The 23,885-nt window shown below is 43.5% G+C and overlaps 1 protein-coding gene across 1 annotated transcript in view; it reads left to right on the top strand.

The window, feature by feature from the left end:
• Positions 1-23,885, top strand: part of THBS4 (thrombospondin 4) — a gene marked incomplete at its 5' end in the record, with an annotated part of 34,817 nt that overhangs the window by 7,107 nt on the left and 3,825 nt on the right. Inside the window, 16 exons of the mRNA XM_008947218.1 lie at positions 3,798-3,880; positions 4,475-4,526; positions 5,835-6,007; positions 9,008-9,145; positions 9,774-9,851; positions 13,386-13,538; positions 14,841-14,945; positions 15,182-15,289; positions 16,835-16,994; positions 17,682-17,800; positions 18,603-18,655; positions 20,652-20,845; positions 21,148-21,326; positions 22,215-22,263; positions 22,357-22,553; positions 23,077-23,249. Coding sequence (XP_008945466.1) covers positions 3,798-3,880; positions 4,475-4,526; positions 5,835-6,007; positions 9,008-9,145; positions 9,774-9,851; positions 13,386-13,538; positions 14,841-14,945; positions 15,182-15,289; positions 16,835-16,994; positions 17,682-17,800; positions 18,603-18,655; positions 20,652-20,845; positions 21,148-21,326; positions 22,215-22,263; positions 22,357-22,553; positions 23,077-23,249 — 2,014 coding nt within the window. The remainder of the gene's footprint in view (positions 1-3,797; positions 3,881-4,474; positions 4,527-5,834; positions 6,008-9,007; positions 9,146-9,773; positions 9,852-13,385; positions 13,539-14,840; positions 14,946-15,181; positions 15,290-16,834; positions 16,995-17,681; positions 17,801-18,602; positions 18,656-20,651; positions 20,846-21,147; positions 21,327-22,214; positions 22,264-22,356; positions 22,554-23,076; positions 23,250-23,885) is intronic.

Below are 23,885 nucleotides of genomic sequence, written 5' to 3'. Positions count from 1 at the left end.
AAATGCTTAGCTGTATAGGAGTGAGAGACCTGTGTATATTTGTAAAAGCATGTTTTCATATTAGTTGGAAAATCCTTGAAGAGATTTGGACCTGAATAACTCTGCTTGGCTTTGCCTGTGTGCCTGTCACTACTCAGTGCTGTGGCAGCAGCATTCTCTCCGTGTTCAGTCTGTGAGGCTGAGACACTTAAGCAGTGTAGATGGCAGTATGATGAACAGAGAGAGGCTGGACATGTGTATTTGGATCTTCCCATGTGGGTAGAAAAATACAGCGAAAGATGCACTGGGTTTGGTAGATGAGTTAGTATGCTACATGGAATCATCATCACAAAGTCGTTTATGTCAGAAGGGATCCTTGGAGGTCATTTAGTTCATGTCGGGTACCAGAACCTGCTGCCACAGTCCGCTCCACTCAGCAGTCGTGTGATGGTTCATTTGCTGTGTTCTCGAAATGAAAAAAAAAAAAAGACAGGTTTTACTTCAGTCAAACAGTGGAACTGTACTGTTTGCATGTGATAGATAAAAGAGTGACAGGAAAGGTAAAGTAAAGAGGAGAAAGAGAGTCATGGCTACCACCAAGGGGCCCTGTGCATCCTGATGGTTCCTCCGATCGTTGTGATCCTTGGTGGAGCAAGCTTCCCCAGTTGTCTTGAAGAACCCATCTAAGAAGCCATCTTTTATGCTAGGTAATGCACCTTGCTCCTCCTCTGTCTCCACCTGACCAAAGTTCACCCAAAGTTCACAGTTTCTTCATCAGTGGTGAGACGGAGGCTGGGTCCATCTTCCGTGGCGGCAGCGATGGGGTTTATCTCGGCAGCTCCGGCCCCCCACGCGTCGGAGAAGGGCACAGAGCACTTCCCACCACACCGTCCTTCACCCCAGGGTGATCCTGCAGGAACCCATTCCATTCCCACGGTCAGCAGCTGCACCTGAGGTGGGCCCCTGCAGACTCCTGTCAAGATGCTAGCCTAAGATTCGGCTAAAATCTTATTCTAGAAGGATAGGAGGAGATTTCCAGAAGGCTAGAAGGATATTTCTTTCTATGAATCTGTCCAGTCAGTTTTGAATGCATGATCCAGAATGTCTCCTGTCAAGAAATTCATCACATGTTTGAGGAGATACCTCCTTCTGTTTGCTTTGAATCTGCCTCTTCATAATCCTACGTGCAACTTGTATATGCAGCTTCTTTAGTGGAGGATTATAGGCAGAAGGGAAACTGTTCTCTTGTGAGCGCTCATCCATACTTCAGTCATGGCTGGATCTCTCTGGCTAAGTAACCACAATCTCTTTAAATGACACTTCAGGACACTGTCTTTGCAGAATGAGGATAAATGGGGTGCTTGAGCCAGTATTGCTCCCAAGAGAGCTAGAAGAGGTATGTATGAAGCGTTTCATGGTGGCCTGCAATTGTACAAGCTGGGCTCTGTGTGTGCTCTGCACCTGGGCCAGTTAACTGTGCAACAAACCTGGTCACCTGCTCTAAATCCAAGCCCCTGTACTCGAACATGTTGCCCAGAGAAGTTTTGCATGCCCTATCATTTAAAGTGTCCAAAGTCAGGTTGGACAAGGCTTTGAGAAACCTGACCTAGTGAAACATGTCCCTGCCATGGCAAGAGGGTTGAACTAGATGATAATTAAAGTTTTCTTCCAACCCAAGCCATGCTATGATGCTATACTGCAAGGTCCTAGGAAGACAACAACAGGGTTGCTCCCTGACATGTCATCTGGCTCACAGAGGATTAGCATGTCAAGGGACTTCAGTTCCTGTTTGACAGTAATTCTTCAGATCTGTGTCTCAATTTAATTGTTGATGTGAAAGCCATTCTGTTACTCAGATTGTTACTGACTCAAGAGCATAGAGCTAGGGACTGGCTGAACTGGGGCTTGCCTCTGTAGGTGGGGTATGGATAAGAGAAACTACATTGTAGGACCAGATAACTATAGCTTTGGGCTACCCTTTTGCTTACCCTGCTCACTCCTGGGAGAAGCCACCCCACCATACACTGTGGACCAACAGCTCCCTGAAAGGCCTCTGACTTCTAAGTACTGATCACCTGTCATTCTGCTGCAGATGGAGCCTACTTTAGGACTTGGCTTTAAATGGAAGATCAAAAAGACGGCTATGGGAAGTCATAGTTTCTGATCAGCTGTCTGAATTTGCTACATACAGGACATACAATTCATGGCAGAATAACCTGTTTAGTCCCCCTCAAAGTTTAACAGTCTGCAAAACTTCACTGTACAGAATAGATCTGGTTTCAATTTAAATGCTAGCCAACAACAGCATCTGAAACCTTGAGAAATGTTTGGAGATCTCAATCAATAATGCTTAAACCTTTCCATGTTCAAAAAATCCAAGCAAAACAAGAGCAGATCCCAGCATCTGTCCCAACAGCCTGCGTGCCAAGTTCTACTATGCGATTCTGAAGTACCCATGATATTAACTGCTGCTGCCGTCCTCCCAAATCAAAATCAGATGAAGCTGGGACTAGAACAGAGGCAGGTTCTGGAACAGGTGGTTCCCAACTCTTTAAACTTGTTCAATATTTTGATGAAAAAATCTGAAAAGGAGAAAGCGTAGTATGGGAGAAGTTAGACAATTCCCACTAGAATGTTTGGAAACAGTTAGTCATGCTTTGAAGTACAAAAAAATAAGGTTGAAGAGGAGCATTTTTTTCATATAAGCTTTCAATACTCAAAAGATTAACACGAGTAAACCTCCCTAAAGCCATTGGGCATAATATCAAAATACCCTGCCTGCTTGGAATGTAAAAGAGCATGTATTTGTGAAATTTATTTTGACATACAGACTTAGAGAAGTAAACAAATAGCTGCTCAAGAGAGCTACAAACTCTGAAGTGAGCTACAAACAAGCTGTTACAAGCTACTGTGCTAAACATGCTCTCTGCTTCTCCTCTGTCACTGAGTCAAAACTAATGTTTCATTTAACAGGTAAGAGTCTCATTACGGATGTAACTTTTGCTCTTAGAGGTCCTCCTTTGTTACTTGGTATTGAGAACTGGCTTTGGTGTGAGTTCAGAGTGTGTTGAGTAGATATTTTATGAGTCCATACGAACTCTGCCCCCTCCCAGAAGTGAATGCAGCCGAGAAACTGTGTGTAGTGTGATGAGCTGTCTTTTAGAAGACAAGCCAAATAACTGTCGCAGGTATTACACGTGCTGTTTTTGTCAGAGCAGGCATTCTTGATGCATGACCAGAGCTACACGGTGAGCTTGCTTGGAAAGCTGGGTAAATTTACTTTGAGAAGTGTGCAGGATTCGCTTGTGGCAACATGGAATACAGTTATGGAGGGTGACTTCACACTGTCTGCACAGATACTTCATGCCCCTGCCTTACCCTCCTGTCCCAAATGGGTTATCACAAAATCCCAGTCTTGACCCAGGGTTGTTGGTCTCAGGCCTGGGGGGGATCCAGTAACACTGGTGGCAACATTAGCTGCCAGTGTTGTTAGGTCTCAGCAGAGAGCCTTGATGCTGAAGTAATGGTGGAAAAATCACAGACTGCTTTTGTCGCTGTGGAGAGGTTTCTGCTTTGCCTGTTTCCGTGATACATAGCAGAGCTCAGTCCGGAAAAGCCTTGAGTTGATGCAAATCAATTCATAAAAATGGGAGCTAAATACAGTTTGATCTAAGAATTCCTGCAGGGCTTAAATAACAGTCATGTCTGCCCTACTTGTTTCTTAACAGTATTTTCATCTTGTATCTCAGAAATTACTGTAGCAAATGAAAGTGAGTTATGTGCATTGTGCAGTCTTTTTTGTTGCTGTTTCCCTGCAGGTGATTTTAATAGACAGCTGATGGGTCAGATGATGCAGATGAACCAAATACTGGGAGATGTGAAAGACCTTCTCAGACAACAGGTACAGTATAAAGGTTTCAGTGTGAAATACCCTAAGCTTGCCACTTTTCGCAGTCAGGGAAGAGTTCACATAAGCAGTAAACTCCTGTATAGGGTTCATTTCCTAAGAGGCTTGACATAACAGAGAAGAAATAACCATATAGGTCCTGGTACCCTGAGCTCACTATGGAGGATCGCTGAATGTGGGAGTGTAGCGGACTTGCTTATTTAGATCCAGAAAATCTAGTTTCTTAATGGGAACGGAACTAGAGCTGCTGTCCTAGTCCAGTGTTAGGTTGAGGTAGGTCTGTTGCGTGGAACTGAAACTGCTTTTGTTCCAGTTTGCTGGTGGGTTTCAGAACTGGAATTGCTGGTGGTGCATCCCTGTAGTTAAGCTTGTCTTTCCTAAAGGTCCTGTTAATGAAGGCTGAAGTACAACCATTTTCCGCGTCCTTGATTTTATAGAGTACAAAAAGCATCTAATTTCAAGATAGAGTACCTATGTTGCATGGTTTGAGTGGCATCTTGGGGAAAAAATGATGATGGTTCTTCTGGCAGCCAGATGCAAACTGAAGCTGCCTGTATCCAAATAATGTTTATTTTCTATATCCTCAAGGTCAAAGAAACAACTTTTCTGAGAAATACCATAGCTGAGTGCCAAGCATGTGGTAAGTATTCCTGTTATTGCTTGTAAAAGTCAACCAGATGAGATGTACAGTCATTTTAAAACTAGTATTGATTGCATCAGTTTTATGTGGTTTCTGAGAAGTACTTTTTAAACAATACTGTGTCCAAAGTTCTAGGGTTTCAGAAACAAATTTAAAGTAGATTTTCATTAGAAGAGAAGCTTTCAGTTTCCATAGACCTGGCAGTCAGCTGTGAGGGGGATAAAGCCCCACTAAACAAGCAGTACCACTCACCTTGTGCTGTCAGTTCTTGCTCAGGTACAAAGCTGTGCCACATGTTCCTGGGGAGGAGGACATTGCCTGCCAGGTACCTTAGGATCAATCTTAGTGGAAGGACAAGGGAGGAATTACGTTCTGGCCGAGCTGGTATTGTCAGACTGAGGAAGATGCTACGTAGTCCACCTGAAGGTCACCTGATTCTGAGTAGGCAGTCACTGGGTAACAGCGGTAAGACCCAACAGGTGGTCTCCATCTTTCTGCTAAATGAAAGAAAGAAAGAAATGTTTTTCCAAATGCCACTGCGCGGCCCTCTTACACAACTGACAAACAGGACATACATGCACTCAGTATAAAAACAAAGCTGCTCCCTCCCTGGCTGGGGTGAAAGGCCTTAAAAATCATCAAGCCTTTCAGATGATTTCTTCTCACAGTCTGTCAGCCTCATCAAAACTCAAGTTGAGCTCAGGTTAACCTTTATGTGTTCGTGCCAAAGAAAAAGCCTTTAAGTCCTGCATGCACGAATGCCAAGGCTCTGCACCTGCCAGGGTCTCAGAAAACTGCTGTTCCTCAGGGCTGGTCTCTGTGCATCTAAGCCAGTGCTTCTTTATCCCTCTTATTTCTAGACTGTCAGATATGCTCTTGCAAAACCATGGCACTGTATATTTTATGAAGTGGTGCTGTTGCTGATTTAGCCAGAGAAATGCCTTGTACTGTCACACTTGAGTCCTTTGGCCCATCTGAGGTCACTGGCTTTCAGAGTTTCCTCTCATGGCCAGCAGCAGATCCATGCTGGAGCAAACCTAGCAGGAGGGCTCCCATGTGTAGCCAGGACACGCATGTGGCCCTAACAAAATACCCTTAATTTCCCCTGTCTGAGGATGCAGCAAGCTGCTGGGCCATTCTCAGCATGAAGTCTTTTCAGCCACAGCACAGCTGGTAGCAGCATAGTACAGAATCAGGAAGCCCCTGCAGTGCAGCATCTTAGGGGTCTCCTCAGAGTGCTTGCCAGCTGAAAGCCATGATGGATGTTTCTTTCAATCACTGAAACTGTAATTTTTTTCTGCATTAAAGGTTTGGGAACTGTGAGTTTTCCAACACAGCTTCCCAGGCGCAGTAAACCCAGATGTGAAGTTAATTCCTGCTTCAGGGGAGTCAGGTGCATGGAGACAGCAGAGGGATTTCAGTGCGGCCCCTGCCCTGAAGGGCTCACAGGAAATGGAGTTACCTGCTCAGATATCGATGAGGTAAAATACTGGCTTTCACTGAATTAAACAAACAAACAAACAAAGCACTAAAAATCAGCTGTTTCGTACATATCAACGTGTTGCTGATGCTTGCTGTCTTCAGCATTTTCTGACTGCTTGCACAGTGAATATTAATTACTTCTGATTTGATTCTACCTCCCTGTTTTGCTGTTTCTGCAACTTTATGGACGTTATATGTGTGAAAACTTTAAATATCCTGGTGAGTTGAGAAGTCACTTAAAGGAGTTTAATGTTGGAAAAAAAAAACAAAACCACAACCAAAATCAACAAAACCAAGCTTTTGATGTAGTTGTTTCTGGTCCACAAGACAATGCAGTAGCTTCTGCTATTGGCTGCAGAATCCCTTCTTGTCAGTACGGGCTTTGTTTCTTTAAATTGTAGTGCTCCTGAACCAGCCTTAGAGACCAAAGCCTTCTCTTCAACCCAAACTGGAACCATATTTTCAGCCTTACTTTAAAAGTTCATGAATGAAAATAAACACTGTTATTGTTCCTTTTTGTTTCTTTATGGTTGTGTTGAAAGCTGAGAATTTTGACTTTTCTTGTGCTATATGCTAGAAATTCAGAGCTTGTGAGGACAGAGTTAGTAAATTTACAGTATCTTAAATGATTAAATAAAACCCGTGTTAAATGGAATGTGACACTGGAAAACACAACAGAACCTTGGACAGGTTCACTGCATTTTTTTTCTGTGTGATGACTTTTGCTGATACATTTTAGTTATTTCTGTGGAAGAGCATCTGGATTGTTGTAGGCCAGGGAACCAAGAGAATTAGGTCATTAACTGTCCATGTGGGTAACACAGTGCTACCAATGTATGTGCCTAATGATGTAAAAAAAAAAAAGCAAAAGCAATTCCTTTTTTTGTCCTGTGAAAATCACTGGAGAGAGAGAGAGAAAGTGGGTTGAGCGTGGCAGTTTCCTGAGTTGTAGGTGATGTCTTTTGTTTTGCCTCACATGGCGTGGACAGAAGGTGCAAAAAATGGGGATGAAGCTCTGAAATAAGAGTGCAAGAGGTGAAGCTGAGACAGCTGTGGTGTGAGTTTCATGCCACAGACAACCATGGTGAGATACTCAAGCCAACCTAGGTGGAGGCCCCTGGTACAGATGGGTTCTATCTCCTGAGCCATGCCCAGACTGAGGCAGAACATGGCAATAATCTCTTCCTTTCCATTTTCATGGTTGGAGCAACTCTACCCATGACAGCAGTGGTGGGAAAACAAACCAAGACTGGTCTGTAGTGGCCTCTCATTAACGTGATTTTCTGTGAACTGTCAGGCTCTGCTGCTGGAGTTTGGCATGCCTATGTGTTCCTGACACCGCCTTACATGACAGACCTGATCTTACATTGGAAACAGCTAGGAAATTTTGCCCAAATGGTGTCACAGAAATACAGTCTTGCTTATACAAGGTCTTTATGTGGACACTGCTACTAAAATGCCACCTAGTCTGGTGCAGTTTTGTTCACCAGTAAATATCTCCTTTAACAGATGGATTTTCACTAATGGTTGTGCAGAGGGAACAAAAGACATAATAAATGGCAACAGCTTTTCCTTGTGTAATAAGAGGAGATGTATCATATTATTTGTTTTCCTGCATTAGCTGAGACAAAGCAGGAAAGTGATTTTTTTTTTTTTTTTTTTTTTTTTTCCATCTTAAAGCTCTAGGAATCTCTTCTGGGAGAGCACTTTTCTACTGAATAGAGTATTTCTATACTTCATAATAACTGGCATTGAAAAAGAAGTTGATGTATGCATTCTGATAAAGACAGATCTAGAAGCTTCCCTACCAACAGCTGCCATCATCTTTTCTAAGGCTGTTAGCATTTCTGCAGTATGGTCTCTTATTCATTACCTGTTTAAGACACTGCTTTTATAGACAGATGCCGCGTGTTGGGAGCTACAGCTCTGCTCTGTGTAAGATGTGATTTGAGTGCCCTCTGCTGACTAGAATAAAAAATCCACTGCAAATGAGCACAAAATATCAGTCCAAGTTTTTACGTTTTTCTTTTGCTGCTTGTGGACCTACTTCTAAAAAATCTTTCTGTCAAAGATGTGTTGACATTAAACATATCTGTTCTTGCTCCCTTGTGTGTGTTTGGTTGCATGGTATGTGTTTGTTGTAGGTGGATATCTTCTGGCTTCTCCTTCTGTTGTGAGGATGTTCTGATGGAGGGGGAAAAGAGCATATTTTTAAAGCTCTCTTATATTTCTTTCTCATGTTTCTTATTTATTGGTGCCTTTGAGACGTGTGCAGCTGATGGCATGTTGATGTTTTTGGTACCTAGCAACTAGTGTTGATTTTGGAGAGGCAGCAATGCAAGATAAGATTCCCAAACTGGCACCCACAGGGCCAGTTGAAACAGGTTACAGCTGTTCTGTGGAATCCTATGAGGCAATGAAGCAAATGGTGCCTTCAGGCCAAAAGTGATGCAGTGGACATGTGTTTTTTTGGGAGAAGTGCTGAGGATTGTTTGTTGGCTTCTGGTCTAGAAATGTTTTGGTGCCACTGACAATGTCCCTGCTCATCTGGCTCATGTCTGGATTACTTCTGCTGTGAGATTTGCCCAAATATTAATGAGGAAAAATGCTGCTGCCCTTTCTTTGTGTATAAAACACAACTGCAGGAGTGTTTGGTGAGTTGGAGGTACATGGCTTTCCTGATACTGTGTTCTTGACCCTTCCAGGGGGCTCAGCCTCCAAGGAAGCTGAATCTGCCCACCTAAAAGGAAGGAAGTTTGGGCATCAGCTATAGGCTATAATAGAAGATTGCGAAAGTTATTTAAAATACAGAAATAACTGAAGACCTGCTGTGGTCAGGAGTACCTGCAGAGACTGTTTCCTCTGTAAGCCAGCTCTGAACGGAAGACACAGAGGCATTGCATATAGCACTGCCTTTGACCGAGAGGTCTGTGCCCACCGGCAGAGCCTGGACGTTGCTGAAGCCCAAACGTGTGCTGGGCTCATTGTTTCCTTTGCAGTGCCGTTACAACCCGTGCTTCCCTGGCGTGCGATGTGTGAACGCTGCCCCAGGCTTCCGATGCGAGGCCTGTCCCCCAGGATACACAGGACAGACTGTGCAAGGGGTTGGACTCAGCTACGCCAAGAGCAATAAGCAGGTGGGTGGCAGCATCCCTGCGGCAACTGCCATGACGAGGTGCTGGTTTATATCAGGGCTTCTCTCTTGCTTTTTATTTATACTGCAGTCATTCCCTAATTGCCTTGTGCAGTTAGACGGAGCTCAGGGCGTTTCAGTTAGAAGGTCTGAGCTGTGTTTGCTTGGCTTTAATCGGAGTGTTAACAGCCCAGTACTCAAGACTGATACAGAAACGAGAAAAGATCCTATTGTCTTCATAGGTATCTCTGATCATTTTCAAACGGGGCCCCACTGATTTCTGTGCATTGTTTTTGATCTAGGAAGAATAGGACAGGAAAGGCCTGTTTTACTGCAATTTTTCACATGTTACTGTCATGCCTTATAAGGGGAACATAGTTCTTGTCTAAACTTGTGGGTGAGACAGAAGCCCATCCTAAGGCTGAAATTTTCTGTATCACAGTATCTCTTCAGGCTTTACGGGTCTGGAGATCCATCGAGAAGTCAGCCTATGGTTATGCCAGTGCCATTCTGAGAGGAGTTTCAGAAGAGGTTATGACTCATTTGTAGACTTAAATTTCTGTGGTTTTTCTTCAGACTTGGATCTCAAATTGACATTGTTTTTATTAAACGTTGATTTATTTTATTGCTAGGTCTGCTTAGATATTGACGAATGTCAGAACGGTGGACTTGGACTCTGCGTTCCAAATTCGCATTGCATAAACACTTTGGTAAGCATCTTCTCATTTGTGGCTTTAAAACACTGATTGTTGTAAAACTCCCTGAGGCTAAGATTGTATTTATGGATCTGACTGAGAATGATGCGGTTTATTTGTTGGCATCATCTATACCAAAGAATCCTTTCCTCTTTTCCTGACTACTAGTAAAAAAATCCAATACTTGGTTTGTCATTAACATGTCTATCTGACTTGTGTCCTCATCACCTTCCCAAAGGCATGGCAGTAACTCTTTTCTCCACTCTATCCAGTTGTGGGTATTTATGTTATTACAAGGAACCTCCTGTGAGAGATTAAACCTCTGCTTCTGCACATCTCTTTACCATCTGGGAACAGCTGCAGCAAGCTGTTTCCTTGGGTGCTTTTTTTATAGGAGTGAAGTTTTTACTTCATTAAGGTATTTATATACAATACCAGATATCCTTCTAATAAGTACAGAGAGGATGAGAGATGCAATTGATAACAACACTTTCCATACTCATAGATATTAAATCCAGGAAAGCGAGCATAGCAGAAGCAGAAATGCTTTAAAAGATGTTAGGATTCCATAGAAAAGGTGTACAGCTAATTTAATGCTATGAAGTAATTTGGACCTTTATTTAGAATCATAGAATCATGTGTGTTGGAAAAGACCCTTAACATCCTTGAATCCAGCCACTAACCTAACACGGCCAAGTCTGTCGCTAGGCCATGTTCCTAAGCACCATGTCTACACTAGGGATGGTGACTCAATCCCTTACCTGGGCAGTCTGTTCCAATGCTTGATAACCTTATCAGTGAAGAATTGTTTCCTAATATCCAATCTGAACCTCCCCTGGCACAGCTTGAGGCCATTTCCTCTTGTCCTGTCGTGGATTACCTGGGGAAGAGACCAGCACCTATCTCACCACAACCTCCTTTCAGGCAGTTGTGGAGAACTGAGGCACTAGGAAGCCTCTTTTTCTCCAGGCTAAACAACCCCGGTTCCCTTAGCTGCTCCTCGTAAGGCTTATTCTCTGGACCCTTCACCAGTGTTGTTGCCCTTCTTCAGAGACACTCCAGCATGTCAATGTCTTTCTTGTAGAGAGGGCCCCAAAAGTGAGCAGAGTCTTTGGGATGTGGCCTTACCAGTGCTGAGTGCAATTGCTTCCCTAGTCCTACTGGTCACACTATTTTTGATACAGGCCAGGATGCCCTTGGCCTTTTTTCGCCAACTGGAGTTGTCCACCAGCATCCCCAAGTCCTTTTCCTCCAGGCAGCACTCCAGCCACTCCTCCCCAGGCCTGGAGCATTGCCTGGGGTTGTTATGACCCAAGTGCAGGACCTGGCACTTGGCCTTGTTGAACCTCATACCACTGGCCTCAGCCTGTTGATGTGTCCTGTCCAGGTCCCTCTGCAGAGCCTCCCTACCCTCAAGCAGATCAACACGCCCACACAACTTGTCGTTGTCTGCAAACTGACTGTGGGTGGCCTCGATCTCCTCGTCCACATAACTGATAAACATATTAAAGAGAACAGGCCCCAGTGCCGAGCCCTGAGGAACACCACTTGTGACTGGCTGCCAACTGGATTCAGACTCTTTCACCACCACTCTGTGGGGCCAGCCATCGAGCCAGGTTTTTACCTAGCAAAGAGTATGCCAGTCCAAGACATGAGCAGCCAGTTTCTCCAGGACAATGCTGTGGGAAATGGTGTCAAAGGCTTTACTGAAGTCCATGTAGACAACACCCACAGCCTTTCCCTCATCCACTGAGTGGGCCATCTTGTCACAGAAGGAGATCAGGTTGGTCAGACGGGATTTGCCTTTCATAAACCCATGACCATGTGCCTGATCACCTGGTTTTCCTGTATGTGCCACTTCTGCCACTGTCAAATACTGTTCTGCTATAGCTGGTTGCACAGAGCAGGCTTTCTTTCTGACAACAGAAGAGTTAAAAGTATCCTGCAGGTGTAAAGGCAGTCCTTTTGGTAGCTAGGTATCACTGAGGCTACCAGAAGTGTTTGAATTCATGAGCTTTCCTTGTGAATAACCTTATTTTTCTAGGACTGCTTTCACTGTTGAATATATTTATTTTTTTTTTTAAAAAAAATAGAATGCTTCTGTCATGTTGTATTTTACTGCATGATTAGACATGATTAGTCCTCCTTAGGAGGCCAGCAGTCCCTGTGTGCAGAGGGCAACAAGTGGCCTGCCGCCTGTTAAAACAGCAGTGTGGGTTTTTTACTCCTGTCTGCCTTTACAAACAGTTTGGTCTGGAAGAGCTGTCTTGAATGCTATTTAAATGCATACCAGGGCTTGATGTAGTATATGCTGATACGGAATATACTGAGCAAATGCAGCAGACTCTGGAATATATTACCCTGGGATTTATTAGGAGAAAATGCACAGACCAATATGTTTTACTTAGGCCATACCCAGTGATGATATTACTCTTCAGTCATCTGTATATATTCATCTTCAGCCTGAAAGCATGCAGACTGAACAGAGTTAAGATTTGTAATGATGCTAGGAACAGAGGACAGAAATAATGCCCAGTTCGGTAGTAAATATATCTCTCTGTCACAGTGGACTGGGACAGTCCTGACAGTTCCTCCAACAGGCTTTGTATGGGAAGAATGAAGTTGTGTGAAGTGCCTCAGCTTCACGAAGGGATGGATGTACAAGTTTGTTAGAGATCTACCTGCTTCTGTTCCTTGACATGTCAAAAATAGTTATTCTCTGTAGGGAAATCCAATTAATTTTTGTGTCGTAGATTGTAAGTGTACAAGTAGGTGAGACAAAGACAAAAGCTGCATTGAATACCTAAAAAAGACCCCCTTCTTATCAGCATTTGTCCATTTATATCTCAGATAGTGATTGACCCAGCACACACCGAGATTCCTTAGGTTAGCTCCTTTGCATTTGTTTGCACAAGAAAGTGACACAAATATAAATTAAATATGTATATGTCTAGGTAAAACACTGCAGCAGGTTACATGGATGTTCTTATAGCAGTGCAAATGAGGATGACTGTCTCTTCAACTCCAGCATTTTTCTCTGGAAACAAGGTTTATCTCAAAATGGCTTAAAACCAAATAAGTTAAGAAAAATGGGGAACTTTCTTGTTTCTCTTTGATTAAAAGTTGTAACCAGCTGAATTTGGTTAAATTGATGGGTCTGCTTTACACTGAAATAAGAGCATCCAATCTGATTGAGCAGGCGCTCCTTAGAACTTTATAGAAAGTTTCAGCCTTCTGGAAGTGGCTCAGAGTGATGCTGGCAAGGACAAGGCATTGTGAAGAAGCTTTTGCTGCTATATGATTTTTTTTTTTTTTTCTGGTTTAAAGAGGTGAGAATTGAGTCTGTTTCCCAGTGTGCAGTGTGGGAGGCAAACCTGAATTTTACATAGAAAATAAAGTTTGTTCACAGTGCAAGAGGCCTCAGTGGATGAAAAACTGTGCTTGTACAGAATAAGCAGGATGACATGAATCTTGCTTACATGCTTGCTTTAAAAGAAGCAGGAGTTCTGCTGAAAGGCTGGCTAGTAAAAACTTTTTTTGTTCTTGCAGGGATCTTACCACTGTGGCCAGTGCAAACCAGGGTATACAGGAGACCAAGCCAGGGGATGCCAGGCTGAGAGGAGCTGCAGAAATCGAGCCCTCAATCCATGCAGCATCCATGCCCGTTGCATTGAAGAGAGGAGAGGAGAGGTGACATGTATTGTAAGTTCATAAATTAATACATACGTATAGTGAAAAATAGCCTTTTTTTAGGTTGGCACTGAGAAGGTCCTACTTGGTCATCTGATACAGTTGAGTGTTTTAACCAGGTTGTGTCACACTGACCCAACATGTCTTTAAGGCCACCATACTCATGTACTATATTTACTCTGTGTAATTAGATCTTTCGGGAATGGCTTTTCTAGACTTTCTACAGTCTCCTCAGAAAGGACTATCAGGTGTCATTCCACAAAGATATCACAAGGACAAGTTCTTCTCCTGGTGCTCAGCTAAATAGCTGTGAATAGGGATCCTCTCTGCATACCCAAGATGCCTGTATTTGCCTCCTGATAGAGATGGTGTTTTTACAAGTGAGAACACAGATTCTAGGCACAGGTAGGTTGTCCTGTCCTTTCCAGACATGGAAGCAGAGGAGCACCAAGAGGCATGTGAACTTTCATTGTAAGACTCTAACTGAAGTATATTACTTAGTTTTTCCAGCTTGCAAGGGAAAGCAAGAGGCTAATCCTACGTCCTAAATGTGGATGCAATGTGTGCTTTTGCTGGCACTCGTGTTGGTCTCATTTTTAAGTACATGCTATTTAAAAGGAGAAGAGTCCAAGATATTTCAAGTCCACACTGTAATGGGAAAATACCTAGATATTTGTGTTATGCAGGTCCTCATTTTAAGGGGAGGTCAAAGTTTGACGCACAGTTCTGTGTGTGTATCTTCAGTTACAACACATATTAGTCATTGGTTTGAAACTGTACCAAGATAATGGACTAGGAGAAACCTTGGTGCAGATGCACTTGCTTTATTGATGCAAACTTAGTAACTGTCTGTCCAGTTTTCTCTTAAAACCTCATCTAGTATTCTTGAGATACTGAACAAAACAGTCAGCCCCGTCTAGCCATGGGCCCCCTGCTGAGATAGTAGGTGCATATTCTGCCTATCTCCCCTCTTCTATTTCTCTCTGCCTGCAGGTGAGGAATTAGAATTGGCTCCTGACTAGTGTCTAAAAGAAATCTATAACTCCCACTGAAATCAAGGTGTTGCAGGCACACATTCTGTTTAACATCAGATCTTAGCCTTTCTAGCTGTGCCTAGATACAGAGATCTTGAAACAATGACTGTCTTTCCACATTGAGAGATGCTGAAGTGCATGTACCTCTGGTACTTCAGTGTCTGTCCATGCCTTCTGTCCATGTTAGTGTTCTCAAGATTGGTGTGGGGTTTCCTTCTTGAATATTGCTACAGTGACTCATTAACCTTTTGGTAGTACTACCCCAGTGTTTTATTGATAGTGTGGCATTGGCTGGGCTGGTGATGGATATGTTTGCGGAAAAGATGTTGACATTGATGGGTACCCTAATGAAGAACTCTTATGCTCTGCTGAAAACTGCAGAAAGGTAAGAAATTCTTCCTTAGTTCTTCAATAACTCAGAATATGAAGGAGTGAAGAGAAAGAATGGAAGAAACATGACTAGATGTGTTAATCTTATTTCAAATTATTGAATTCCTCTGGATAAACTATATTTGATTTGGTTAATTTATTAATTAAAACAATAATAGAATTTGTCACTGAAATTATGAAGGCATTCGGTTTACCTGTAGAACATCAGACCTGTCTCATTTTTTTGTCTAGGACAATTGCAGATTTGTCCCAAACTCTGGACAAGAAGATGCTGATGGTGATGGGATTGGAGATGCCTGTGATGACGATGCAGATGGAGATGGCATTCCCAATGAGCAGGTGCTGTGTATAGGTCAGGGTGCTGGGGTCTGTGCAGATAGAAGGATTCTGCATTACTGCAACAGTGTTTTTGAAATCTGGCTCATTCAGCAGCTCTCTAAATCCTGTCTTTTTCTTTTACATAATGCTCACTATTATAAGACCTAAAAACCCAGGCTCTTTCACCCACCCTTAAATCTTGCCAGTGTATCCTCTGTTACTGCATTGAATTCTAGAGCTTTCTGTATTCAGAACTTGTGTCCTTCTGTCATGCTCTTCCCTAGCACGGCCTTCAGGAGCATCACTTGGGTTAGTGCCTTTCTTTTTAAAGAGCAGGTTGATCTGATGTCACATTCTGTGAGAGATCCAAAACCCACATAAATTAATGGATATGTTGCCAATAACTTGAAAAATCTTTGAATAATTATCTCAAAGCAAAAGATGTTTCTGTGTGGGTACACTTCTGAAGTATGTATTAGAGAAAAAGTTCAGACTTTAAAAGCTCTTTTGTATTCACCCTGTATCCTCACATACCCTCTCTTGTTCTGCATTAAGATCTTTCTGTAATATTACTTAATTCACTTCCAAGAAAGACAACAAGAACACTTTATCCAGAGTACAAATGTCTATGTGGAGCTAGGGCAGACTAAGAATCACAGAAAGTCTGCCTCAGGCTGTTTTGACACAGATGTCAACCCTAAATTCTGGTAGCTTGAAGCAACTGGTTTTGTTCGTGTTCTATAAGGGAAGATGTTAAATCCTCCTATAACCTTCAATCTCTGTGCAGGTTCAGCACCTCTGCAATCAAGCAACTTCTAGATTGTTGCTAAGCTCTGTTCTGCCTCTGTGCGTGCAGGAGGGTGAGGTCATGGATGTGCTGTATGGGAGGGAAAAACACCACTTGAAATAAAGTGTTCTTGCTATGCCTCTTGATGGTCTGAGAGAGTCAATAGCAGCTTAGTTGACAAAAAAAAAAAAATAAAAAGACCAACCAACACCACAGCCCTCCCCCAAAAACCCCAAAACAAAACCAGAACACAAAACCCCACAAACTTGTACCTTTTTGCATCAAAAAGTACTGTTTTTCCAAGTATTCCGCTTTTGCTGTGAGCCGCTACCAGAAGGGGGCAATGGCCTTTCACCAAGAGCATCTGCAAACCCTGTCAGGGTCTCTGAACTGCACTTTGAGAAGGACCATGTAAGGAAGCCAGGGCACCAAAGCGGGCTACTTGCCATTAAGCCTCTCAGGTTACTTTTTACAACCAAAACGAGAACCAGAAGTGAAAGTTATAAATAACACCTTATGCTACTGGGTGTTTATGTTTAGGGTTCCCGTGGTATGCTTCAAGGCAGAGCTTTGAGAGAGCCAGTCAATTCTTATCCAGAGTTAATGTTCACACAAAATGTCAAACTGCTACAAGGAACTTTGTGAAATTTCCCTGTGTTTTTCTACTTTTATGAAAGTAGAAATAAATACAAGAGTTCTTTAAAAAACTAAGAAAGTAAAGTAGAAATTGTGGATTCAGGGCCCAGCTCATGTCTGATTTGGATGTGTCTCTCATGCAGGATAACTGTGTCTTGGTTCCCAATGTTAACCAGAGGAATGGGGACCAAGATATCTTTGGAGATGCTTGTGATAACTGTCGGAGTGTCCTGAACAATGACCAGAGGGACACAGATGGTGATGGGAAGGGAGATGCTTGTGACGATGACATGGATGGAGATGGTAATTATGCACTTCTAGCTTCTCTGACATTCTTGAAACTTGCCCAGAGCATGCTGTGTGTTAGGAGATTTCCCGTCACCAGCTGCTTGTCTTTCTTCATGAAACCTGTGTTTGGAATCCTTTTCCAAAAGGATAATCCTTTGAGAGTCTGATATATCTCTTTTAGCTTCCACTGAAATCACTGAACACTGTAACAGATAAACCAAGCCGTTTTTTCATGTATAAGTTGAGGTCATTGATCATTCAGTAATTCCTTAAAGGAGCAAACATGTCCCAGAGTACCCAGCTGCTGCCTGTCCCGGATGCCCCAGAGCTACGTAATGTATTATTTTCATTGCTGTAGGAGGCTTGAAGGAAAGAAAAAAATCACAACCCTTCAAATGTAATAACAAAGATGAAACATTCCATCCTGTAAGCTGTGATACAGGAACAGGATAGAATGAATTGTGTGTAATTAATGAAGTGTGTGCGATGGGGTTGAAAGCTGTTCTTTAGCAAGATGTTTTTAACTTCTGTTAGATGAATGGATGCACATGAAAGAAAAATTTGCTGTGCAGGCTTATAATGTCATTGTGAGATTAAGTAGCTGCTGAGAAGGAGTAGTCTCTTTACTGTTCGTGATGATTTTGTTATCCAGTCACAAATTTGAGAATTATTTTAACTAACATCCAGTCCACTTTTTGCTAGGTATTAAGAACCTTTTGGATAACTGTCAGAGGATCCCCAACCAAGACCAGGAAGACCAGGATAATGATGGTGTTGGTGATGCCTGTGACAGCTGCCCTACCGTCAGCAACCCAAGTCAGGTTAGAAGGCAGAAGGAAAAAAATATCCTTGTTCATGGAGAGAGAGTGCTGAGGTCCAAAAAGGTGCAAGAGAATTAGGCAGCTAATGCAACCACAGTGTTTGTCTTTTAACTTTAGGTATTCAGGAAAGTTTTATGGAGCTTCAAACTCTCCTGACATGGGAAAGGGGAACCGCCAGGTGTATTCTTGTGGTTTGGGATGCTGTTAGTACCTCTGTTGCCATGCCAGTATCTTCTGCTGTCATGTTCTGAAATGTAGGCATGCTCCAGTCCCACAGAATCCAATGCCAGACTCCACACAGTAGTGGGATTTAGTTATACTTGGTATTTCTTTAATTAGGACAAAACCCTCGTGTCCTGATTAGCAAAACTTTCATTGCTGCTAGGTGAGAAGTTGGTGAGACTTCTCATATGTTTTGAATTCTGATTAAAACTCTTGTGACTAACTGAAAATCCTGGAAACTTCAGAGAAAGGTAGATTTTTAAAGCTGCTTAAGTAATCAACCTTGGTTAGAAAGGAGAGATGTTTATTTCCAGTAGTAGAGGGATCTTGCTTGAACTGCTGCAATCAAGTTTAACCCTGTTTATTCATTGTCTGTTGGTTGTTTTTTTTTTTCTTGAGGAAAATTCATATTTTGGTTAGGTGGATGATGCAAACAAGAAAATATGTTTCATAGAACAAATATTTTTCCATGTTTTTATTTTAATTGTATTTAATGTTGTTGTGTGTTGGTTTAATACTGCCATTTAAATACATGCTCTTAGCAGCTCATACTGGAACTTTCTCTGTTTTCCTTTTGCAGTCAGATGTTGACAATGACCTTGTTGGAGATTCCTGTGATACCAATCAGGACAGGTACGCTGTGCTGTGGCTTGTAATAGTAGGAGGGAAGTGGAAGAGGCTAGCCTTGAGCTGAAGCACGCTGCTGATTTCTGGAGAGCTGTAATCCCTCAGACTAGCCTGGATTTAATTCCAGTACCTCCTCAAGGAGGTGTTATTTCAAAAACGTTATGATTTATCAGCTGTGTTGCTTCGCTTCTCTCTAGCAATGTGATTACAGCACCCTTCACCTTTAGCCCCATGTTCACACAGGCTTTCTGTGAGTTCCTATGGAAGGGATGTGAAGAGCAGTTCTCTGGCTGTGAAACCCAGAGCACTGCTCAGAGCTTCTTAGTGAGGTAACATCTTTCTTTTTTTTTTTTTTTTTTAATTTTTATTTCCTCTTTCTTTTTTTCATTAGCAGAAATTTCACCGTCAAGGGCTGTATGTTTTTCCATAAGAACCTGGTGTTTCAAAAACTGGATTTTATTATCAAGTGTAAAAAAATTGCAGACAAACCCCTTGACTTTAGCATGGCAAGAGTGGCAAAGCTGCTCTACAGCTTTTGCGTACTCTAAGCATTCAGGGGAGCATGTCCCGTGACAAACACCTAACACCTGGCTGGAAGCAGCTTTGGCATAACCAGCTTTAGGGGTGGCAAGTCCTCCCCTGTACTACTCACTTAAAGCAAGAGGAAAGGGAATCGATAAATCCTGTGCTGGCACAACATTCCTGCAGCTTCAAGGTCTCACCCCAGGGCTGCTGGAGGGTGCTGCTGTGGAGGACAGTAAGTGCAGGGAGGCCACTTCCCCACCTCCACAGGGAGCCTTCCCAGTCTTGGGCCAGTAGCTGCCAAGGCCCCCAGCTGAAAGCTGTTTCACTCTTAACCAGATATAGCTTTGCTTTTTCCTCTTTTAAAAAAGGACATGCTTTCTTTTTTTTTCTCAAACCAAATTTAGGTGTATGAAGCATGTCCTGGTAGAAATGCTGCAGCTCTGCCTGAGGTTTGTCTTGTGACAGATACATGTGCGTGGTCCTCACTGTATTTTATCTCAAGAATGTGCAAACATTACTTGTTCTGACTTAAAATTAAAGCACCCTAAAGCAGGGAGAATTAGGTGGGAACATGCGTCACTATAAGCTGCAGCACTGCCTTAATTTAGCTGCATGTCACTTCTGCTCTGCCTCTGCTAGGCAAAAAACAGCTGAGGGGAAACATGCCTGCTTATTCCGTTTTGTTTATGGTGTGTGTGCAAAACACACCTGACTTCAGGCCATTTTTTTGCACAGATGCACTTAACTGTCAGCATGCAGAAAGAACGCAGCCACCCCGTAACTTCCCAAACCCTTTTCTGTAGTCTGTGTCCCTGTTCCTCGTGACTCTTCGCTGTGACCAGCTGATGAAGCCATGGGCAGGAGGGGTGCTTGGGAGCTACAGACTTTTTCCTCAATTTTTTTAATGTGCAGCTCCCCTGTGGGACAAAACTTAGTATGCAGGAGGGTGAAAGTGGTGCTTGTTTTTAAACAAGCCTGATTTCAGGAGCTCGTGCAGAGTCTTCCATAAAATTTCATTCACATACACATTCATGAGCACCAAGACACTTGTGGACAACATGTGTGACAAGGAACACCAGCTGTTGAGCTCTTGCTGTGTCCTGGGTACCTTTTGATGGGGGACACTGCACTTGCTGGATGTGCCTTGCCCGCCCTGTAGGAGTGGGTGTTATCTGGGATCTTGGGCTCTGGTATCTTCTCCCACTACATGTAAGGCTTCTTTTGCTTTTCCTTATCTGAGCATTTTTATAGCTTCAGGCTTAGTCTTCATGTTCCTGCCACCTAATCATACACTTTCTGTTCCTTGTCTCCTCACTCTTCAGCCACCCAAGCAACATATGTCATGGTGCCCCACTGATGTATTTCTAGCTCTGGGGGTGCCTCCAGTGCACTTCCTGCTCGTGTTCCCATGCTGTCCCCAGTGCAGAGGCAGGAGCTGATGCTAGTTTGCCATTTCTTCCTGTCTCTGTGATCGCAGTGATGGCGATGGGCACCAGGACAGCACAGACAATTGCCCCACCATCATTAACAGCTCCCAGCTGGACACAGATAAGGACGGTTTGGGTGATGAGTGTGATGAGGATGATGACAATGATGGCATTCCTGACCTCTTGCCCCCAGGCCCTGACAACTGCAGGCTAGTGCCCAACCCAGGGCAGGAAGATGATAATGGTAAGATGGACCTTCAGAAACCATTTTGGTCCTTTGACACTGCATCCTTCCCCAGGCATTGCATATGTGCACCAGGATCTGACACAGTCACCACGTGTGCATACGCTAATCCCAGGAAGGACCCCAACCATGGGGGGGGCCCTTTGGCCAAGGCAGAGGTCCTCAGGTCCTCTCCCTGGGCACTATGGCCACTGGAGCTGAGACTCCACCTGCTTCACAGACCACCAGTCCAGTAGCTCAGGGATCCAGATGTGGCTACTTGCTGCACCATAAATCTGCTTTCGCTTCTCCAATGCACTCAGGTGATGGAGTTGGGGATATCTGTGAATCTGATTTTGACCAGGATACAGTGATTGATCGGATCGATGTGTGCCCTGAGAATGCAGAGATCACCCTGACAGACTTCAGGGCCTATCAGACAGTGGTGCTGGACCCAGAGGGGGATGCACAGATTGATCCCAACTGGGTGGTTCTGAATCAGGTAAAAATACATCTGTTCTTTCTTACGTGTCTGAGAAGGGTCTTTGAAAAACCACAGTAAAACTCTCCCTATAATTTCTGGGTCTTTGGCAAATGAGCAAAAAGTGGAAGCTGTTGCTTGGTTGAGTCTTACAGGAGTTTTAACGAAGGAACATTGTTTTAGAATATGATAGGTTTAAGCTTGATGGTTCTAATAATCTAAAATAACTACAGGCTGGTCTGCTTGTTCTGGCTGGATTTCACTGCTGTCAAGAAGGCAACCACCAGACTCTTGTGTCACCCTATTGAGTATTTCTGTGGCAAAGTTTCACGAGTCTTCCCAGAATGTGAAAGTATGACTTGCTATATAACAGAAAATTTACTCCTAGGTGGAATCCAATAACTGCTATTTACGGTAACAAATTTTAGCCTTCAGGAAGCTAATGTGTTCTGAGTCACAAGGAATGTGCAATTTATTGTTACTGCCAGTCTCTGCCAGGCCAGTTGAGATAAGACTAGTTTAATTCCAAAGTCCATGATCAAGCCATATAAGCTAAGCCTAGGAAAAATTGTTTTCCCTTCTGCAGGCCTTTTCCCACCTCCCCAGTCCCAGTTCCAGTCTGGCCAGGTTCAGTGGTTTCCCGAAGACTGGGGAAGGGAAAGAAAGTATCAGAGTACCAGTACGGGCAGTTCTGGAGTGTGAAAAATAATTCCTTCCTAACTTAGGAGGCAGGTGAAGCAGTAGTATTTGATTATAGTTCTCACTTTAATTCAGAGCTACAAGTGTTAGAGACATGTTGTGAGCATGTGGAGGAGACGTATCCTGGCAGGGCGGGTGCTGGAAGAGGCTGCCAGGTCTAGATAGCCCAGCTGGCCACACACACTGACCTCCCTGAATTTACTCTCACAGGGTATGGAAATTGTGCAGACTATGAACAGTGATCCTGGCCTTGCTGTAGGTATGTACCCTCTTTGTCAAGTTTCACAGCAGAAAACTTAAAGCAGTGAAGGCGTTTTCTGCAGGGTTGTGTTTAACATGTGTGTACCCTCAGGTTACACAGCTTTCAACGGCGTTGACTTTGAGGGCACTTTTCATGTGAACACGGTGACAGATGACGACTACGCTGGCTTTATTTTCGGTTATCAAGACAGCTCTAGCTTTTATGTGGTGATGTGGAAACAGACAGAGCAGACGTACTGGCAAGCGACTCCCTTCAGAGCTGTTGCAGAGCCTGGCATTCAGCTAAAGGTACTTGTTGTGGCTCCTGGCTGGGGACATGGTGGTCACCACAGCGTGGCTATGCCATCCTGCCGAGTGTTGGCCACGCTGCCCTGCCATCTGACTGCTGTGGGCTAAGCTGTCGTGCTGTGCGTTGGCCAAGCCGTTGCCCGGGCTGTTGGCCATGCTGCCCCACTGCTGTTGTGTCCTGCAGCAGGTGTCAGAGCAGCTGTGTGAGGCGGCTGCCACACAACCCTTTTAATAGCACCATTGTTACAGGAAATTAATTTCTAGTCTTGCCCCTGCCCACCCCTGGAGCATTTAGTCTCTGCTGCCATTGTGCTCAGACTGTAATTGGTCAAATTGCCTCCTTGGTCCAAGAACTCTGTTGCTTTCCCATGCAAGCAGTGCCTAAGGTTATGCAAGAGAAGTTAGGGACTTGTGAGCAGGAGGAAGGGTGCTTCTGGAGACCTGCTCCAAGCTACTAAGAGACTTGGAGCGCCTGAAAGTGACATTTCTCTGTGATCAGCATTGGAAAATTGTACTTCTGCAGGCTGTGAAATCCAAGACAGGCCCTGGTGAGCACCTCCGCAACTCCCTCTGGCACACAGGGGACACCACTGATCAGGTCAGGCTGCTGTGGAAGGACCCCCGGAATGTAGGGTGGAAAGACAAAGTCTCCTACCGCTGGTTCCTGCAGCACAGACCCCAGATCGGGTATATCAGGTAAGAGGGGGCAGGTAAGGTGAGTACAGGTACATGTTTGGGTAAGGTGAGTACAGGTGCATGTCTGTCTCAGGTGGTGTTTGTCAACAGCTAATTCAGATGATAATCTGAGAATTTATAGTATGCCTGGGCTTTGCACTGATGAAACCTTGTGACAGGTTAGACTTGGGAAATTTAGCCTGCGGCTCTTTTCCGAGGAAAGACAGTTCCAAGCTAAATCTGTTTATAACTGAGTTTTTTTGCCACCTGGCTGTTTTAACTGTGCCCTACCCTAACAAGCCCTTTTCTGGCTTTAATACCTTGTTTTCCAAGCTGCTGGACCCTGACCTGAAAAACAATGCATTTAAATTTTTCTTAATTTTGATCTTTTAGAATATTTTTGTTGTAATGGTGATAGTTCATTTACATATTCTGGAATAACAAAATCAATAGAAGTCCATTTAAAGGTTGTGATCCTAACTAAAATCAGTAATTATGCCAATGTGGTAGATTTGAGATTATGTAGTATATATTCAGGAAGTTTATGAAGTTATGCAATATATGTTATTCTTATTTTGTTATTTGAAAAAAAAAAAGTTATTTAAAAACAACTCACCATTCAGGAGGAAGCATTTCACTCTGTAAAATCCTTATCAG

Source organism: Merops nubicus, unplaced genomic scaffold (assembly GCF_000691845.1).
Source record: "Merops nubicus isolate BGI_N331 unplaced genomic scaffold, ASM69184v1 scaffold11659, whole genome shotgun sequence".
In the NCBI taxonomy this organism is placed as follows: domain Eukaryota; kingdom Metazoa; phylum Chordata; class Aves; order Coraciiformes; family Meropidae; genus Merops; species Merops nubicus.
This window is presented reverse-complemented; position numbering and strand designations above follow the sequence as displayed.